Genomic DNA, 6045 nt, shown 5'->3' on the forward strand with positions numbered 1-6045 from the left:
CAACCTATAAAAGATAGCAATTGGCCATTGTAATACGGCCACAATTCTAATAGCACTAATTTTTCACGGCGTTAAATTACTAACAAATTAAGCATTTACTTACCTTTATAATGACACTGATAAGAGTTCATTACTAACAATTAAACATTTACTAACCTTTATAGTGACACTGATAGAATTCATTACTAACAAATTAATCATTTACTTACCTTTATAGTGACACTGATAGAATTCATTCTTTACAGATTAATCATTTACTTACCCTGATAGTGACACTGATAGAATTCATTACTTACAAATTAATCATTTACTTACCTTTATAGTGACACTGATAGAGTTCATAACTAACAAATTAGATAGGTAGGTAGGTAGATGACAAGTTAACGTTCGCTTCCAGCGGATGCTGATATCGTAAACTAGGTAGTTGTTGGTAGTTGTAGTAGTTGGTAGTTGGATTGGATCAAATTGGATGATTTGGTGTTATTGGTTTGGTTGTTGATTCTTCGTTAGATCTGGTCGGGTCAAATGACATGGCGGTGAAACTACTAACAAATTACACATTTACCTACCTTTATAGTGACACTGATAGAGTTCATAACTAACAAATTACAATCTGATCTATATTCATTAACAACATGTGCTCCCAGATTCTTCATGATACTGCGAGTCAATTTCTTACTGTCACTATCTAAACAGGATGTGGTAATTATAAATGGTTCATACACCACCCTGAAAAAAAAAGGAAAGGCAAGAAATATAATCAGAAAAATAATTACAATATCTATTGTTAGTACACATTTTTGGTTGTTGGTGCATGAAATCTATCAAAACTTGGTTGAGCAACATTAATTAGCAGACTGTCCCTTTAAGAGCCAACAAGTCTTTTTGGGTCCAAGCACTGAAATGTTCAGGTTATCAAGTGTGTAGTATTTCATTAGGGTTTCAATTTAGTGATAATAAAAAATGACACTTTTAAAAAAACCTTACATGAAACCTGATTTAGGTGAGCCAAAAAGAACTGTAGTCCCGTCTTGTAACAAGATATCACCATCCACTTTCTTACTTCCAACAAAAGTTCCAAACTTTGATAAATCCTTTAACTGAATAATAGGTAGTTTGTCAGGGTTAGCCTACAAAATAGCAAAAAAAATGTCATGACATCACATAGTTATAAGAAATAAGGTTGAACTACTAGTTCTATAGAACATATATCTAAAGCTGTAATATTGTCGTCAAATGTCACCAAACCATAGTTATGGTTTATATTAATCTTTATTCATGCATTCGCCATATTGTATCCAGAACGAGACTCATAACTCAAACAAAGCTAACAGACTGTCACTGCGGTAAAATTGCCACCTTGATGCCTTTAATGATACGATCAGTTGAAAAAATCACCTTTCTTACACATTTCTGAGAAAGATCCTTTTTAAGCCCATTTTCTCTGTGTTGATCGGGTGTTTATTGACGTCACATAGACTATTCCTTCATATGACATTTCCGTCTTATCAGTGGATGATGCAAATTTTCTTTCAGCTTTCAGAGTCTCAAAAACGAGGCATGGGTATCAAGTGTTGTTATTAAGAACTTCATTTGTTTTTTTATTGTTCTTCTAAATTTTCACAATTTGGCCATATTTACTAATTTCATTAAGACTGTGATAATATTTACTGGTGTAAAATGATGCTTATTTTCAGAAGTATAGTTATTGCGAAATTATGTATAATTATTATCACACACAAACATAGTTCACAACCATTTTGTGTCTTTTCCTTAACATTTTTTAGAATAAAGATAAAATTTATGATATGAATCAAATTTTTCAAGGGCTAGAAATAGCTTTAAATGTGATTTGAAATCTTTATTGTAAAAAGTTGAAAGTGACTTATTAAGTTGAGATAGAGATCAAAATAATTATGAACTACGTTCATGTGTGTTATTTCCATGTAAGAACCATACATTATGTAGTTTTGTATGGTATAGTTGTTGCGAAACTGAAGTTTGATCTGAAAACTGTACAAAAAGACCTCAGGAATATAATATAAAATAATAATTACCAAGTTGGCATCAGAATGAGTGACTGTAATAGAAGCATGTTTTCTACTGACTGAGGGATCTCCACTGAGGACTATATCACAATCTTTTCTACCAAATATATACTCTTTACCACATAAAAATACATGTTTCTCACCTAAAATCATGTAATAATTAATATAGCTTATCCAAGATGTAGACACGTCAATGACAAATCTACAACTTGAGTGGTAAGAATTTCCAGATGACACATAATTATGCCATAACACAGGGACAAGTCCACCACTTTCTAAGGTTTATATTTTAATAAAACTGCAGAACACAGGTACGGTACCCGAGTGATTAGTTATTACTAAAACTTACATATATCAATTTTCAATATATATTGTTGGAAAGAGATTGTAAAGCACATTCAAAATCAGAAAAGATGAATCCTCTAGTTCATTTCCAAAGCAGCTCACAGTTGCCAAATTCGCTGTTTATGGACAGCTATAAAACCATAAGTAGATGTAGAACTTTGTATATGAAAGTATCAATAGGTCAATAACCTTTAACTTTGAAAAGGTCAAGGTCATCAGGTGAAGGTCACTAGGTGTAAGCCTTCAGCCTTTTTAAGAAAAAAATTCAAAAAGCAAAATCAAAATTCCACAATCGGTTTTCTTGCAAGATTCAACCCACTCCCCTGATAAAATTTCAGTATAACAAAGGTAGTTGTCAATCTGTGACCAAACGTACTAAAAATCTAACTTGTTCAAGATATTGTTGATTTAACCCAACACACAAAATTTCATAAAATTCTGACATAAACTCTATTGTGCTGTCAAACAAATTTTGATGCATTTTTACCAAGTCAAGGACTCAAGGGCAATATCTCAAAAAACATTCATCAAAAAATCTATAGGCCTAATGCTCATGAGCAAATTTGACTAAGTCGAGAACAATAACTAAAACATTGTTCATCTAAATGGACGAAATGCAAGAAAGTTCTTAAGCCTGATTTTTTACCCTAATAAAGTGATTATTATTATTTATAACAATCATCAAATTCGAATTTGTCTAAGATCTCATCAATAGGAGAAATCAGATTAGCCGTGATATGCTACAAATAGAATATGATTTGAGTAGGAATAACCACTCTTTCAACTGTTTAAGTTGCGCATCATGTGATACACAAACCACCTCTCTGACATCACGGCTGATCTCTCCCCTATATAACTGTAGTTTCTATTGCGCTAACAACCAAATTTTGACGCGTTTTGACTAAGTCAACGGCATTAACTCAAAATCAATTAATTGAAACTTCGTCAAGTTCGATTTAGCCTATGTCTATGATCTTATTATATAGCCACACAAAATTTCATTAAAATTTAATTGTTGAAATGCAATTCTGTAAAACAATGAGGAAAGACATTAGCCTACAATGGTATATAGTCAAGTAACCTAATTTCGTGGAAACCTATTATTCATGGATTTCCGGAAACGATTAATAATTTACATTATAAATTTACCAATTGGTAAATTACATTACCTTGTGCGACCTCCGCATTAGTTTGTTTTGATAAACATGGGTTTTCTCTACAATATCAGCTAGTAGAATGAATTCAGCAGTTTCAAGAAAGGTAAAATTATTAATGTATACTTTGACAAATACAAAATGGTGGATTTATTACCAAACGTCACCATTTTTTATCGGCCGAATTTCCTTATAATCCCAAGTGGTAATAGAAATTCCAAGTGTCGTCTGCTAGAATGTAGTCCAATGAAAGAAGTCACGTGATCAACTAGCAGATTCCGTGTCAGCAGAAAATTTCTATGGAACACAAAGTGGACCATATTCTTATGTTGTTTCAATGACTTTTATCAATTAATCACGCTACATATCTTATTTTATCAGTCACTATTTTTTTTTTTATATCGTGGTTCTTTGAAGGAATTGTCACTAGTTATAATGAATTGATATTAAAGATAAATACTAAGAGAAGTTAATTATACCACCCAGTATCCATACAACGTGTTTTTCTCGACTTATTTATAGATCAAACATTGTACACGAAAATAGGTGATGCATTCTGCCGCGTAATTGCCTAGTTGGTTGCTCATGAAATATGGGTCAAAGTGAAGGATTCATAAAGAAAATCGAAATAAACCAATTTTAATTATTTTGTAGAAAATCTGAGGAAATATCTAAGACAAAAAAAGAAAATTTCGTTTTTTTAACTTTGACGAAATTCGGTGTTGAATCCTTATATCCACGAAAATAGGTTACACCATTGTATCGCTATATCACTGTATGTAGCCTAATGTCACTAACCCATGTCACGGAGACATCACACAGTCGACATGTCACAACAGTGTGAGTGTCAATACCTCATCCTCATGCTCATCAAAAATTCAGTCAATGACAGTCGATATCGATATGAATTACCAATAAATATATAGGCTTTTACCTGGTTTGGATTCAGAAATAAGATACCACATAACTAATCATTGACATTAAAAGCAGAAGTAAATCTGCCCAGATTTATCAGTCCATGAAAGTTTTTTTTAATTTTTATTAATCCGTATTTCCCACCGGTCTGAAGTTAACGTACAACAAGTTACCATACAGAATGATATTAAGACAATTCGACCCAGTGACAGTGTAATGTACAGGTGTTTATGTTTCAGCACAGCTTTAATGGTTTACAAAATTACACACTGAACACATAGTCACAAATAGGCTACTAACAATCAACTCAACAATCAAATCTATTCACCCTAGCTGTTCTATCTCTATCTTCTTTAAACTTTATCCATTGGTGAACTTCTGTTCAACTCACCATCTCATCTCTCTGAACATTCTTACTTTTCTATCTTTTTGTCATTAAGCCTTTAGTTTTCACGTAGAAAGGACGTTTCATTTCTTTTCTTTACCTGGTTTTGGCGGGAAATTTGTATTTTACAATTCATTTTTCATAGGTTGTGTTGTTCATTTAAGGATTAGCCTATTTAAATCAGTTCTGGATTTAAAAGGTAGGCCCTATGTTTATATATAATATTCTGTATTGTGCTCTGTAATGTTTTGCAAGTTTTATAAAGCAAAGTGTATGGCAGCCATCTTTAATTTCAATATATTATTACATAGTTCGATTGTGGTAATTAGGATTTTAGTAATTGCACAATAATATGGTAAAATATAGTTTTTGATAAGAGTATTAATATTTCTAGGTTTAAGGTATTTCACCTTATTATTCTCCAGTTTAATAGCTTAAACGCCCAACTTCTGGGTATGTAGGCTATTTTGTATAGTTAATATTTCTTTATTTATATTCATCATGACGTAAGTGGGTTGGTGCCTTAAAGGGACAGGTAGGCCTTTTTTGACCAATCATACTTTTATCACATAGCTAATCAGTTATAGGTGTTATAGAAGATACTCTCCTATAGAAGCACTGGCCTAGGTCACAAGTAGAGACTATGGATTTCAACATGAAAACTATTTCAATTCAAACAGAATATGTTTTACTGAAGATTATTCATAGATTATTACTTCTGGAGAGATTACAAGAAAAAATATATTCAACTCAAATTCCAATGCAATTTTTTCAAGGAGTTGATGAAAGGGGTTCTAATCTACCATGAACCAATACATTACTAAAGTTTTTATTTCTTTTATATGCAGTGACAGTATTCACAGCTCACCGTCGAAATTTTAGCCGTTAAATCCATTTGTGTCAAGAATTATCTGGGTTTGAATGTTAAAATGACGACTCGTCAATTTAAGATACTCTGTGATATATAATAGATATAGAAATAGTGAGTAAAATTCATTTCATAAATGAGGTGTTTCTAAAGGAATTTTGCGATTTTCGTACATTTCCAGTACTTCTAAAGACTATTTTACAGTATATTTCAAGATTAAAATCAACCCCTCAAATTGGCACACTGTTCCTTTATGCGCTCCTGCATTTTTTACAAGCTATAAATTGAAAGTGTTTTAAAGATCAAGGGTAATAGCCTAACCCATATCAA

At 31.9% G+C, this 6045-nt stretch overlaps 1 protein-coding gene across 1 annotated transcript in view; it reads right to left on the minus strand.

Annotated features, from left to right (window-relative positions):
- Positions 1-2201, minus strand: part of LOTGIDRAFT_119784 (hypothetical protein) — a gene marked incomplete at both ends in the record, with an annotated part of 5578 nt that extends 3377 nt beyond the window's left edge. Inside the window, 2 exons of the mRNA XM_009058010.1 lie at positions 988-1130; positions 2058-2201. Coding sequence (XP_009056258.1) covers positions 988-1130; positions 2058-2201 — 287 coding nt within the window. The remainder of the gene's footprint in view (positions 1-987; positions 1131-2057) is intronic.
- Positions 2202-6045: the final 3844 nt, after the last annotated feature.

Source organism: Lottia gigantea (genome assembly GCF_000327385.1).
Source record: "Lottia gigantea unplaced genomic scaffold LOTGIsca_32, whole genome shotgun sequence".
NCBI classification, from domain to species: domain Eukaryota; kingdom Metazoa; phylum Mollusca; class Gastropoda; family Lottiidae; genus Lottia; species Lottia gigantea.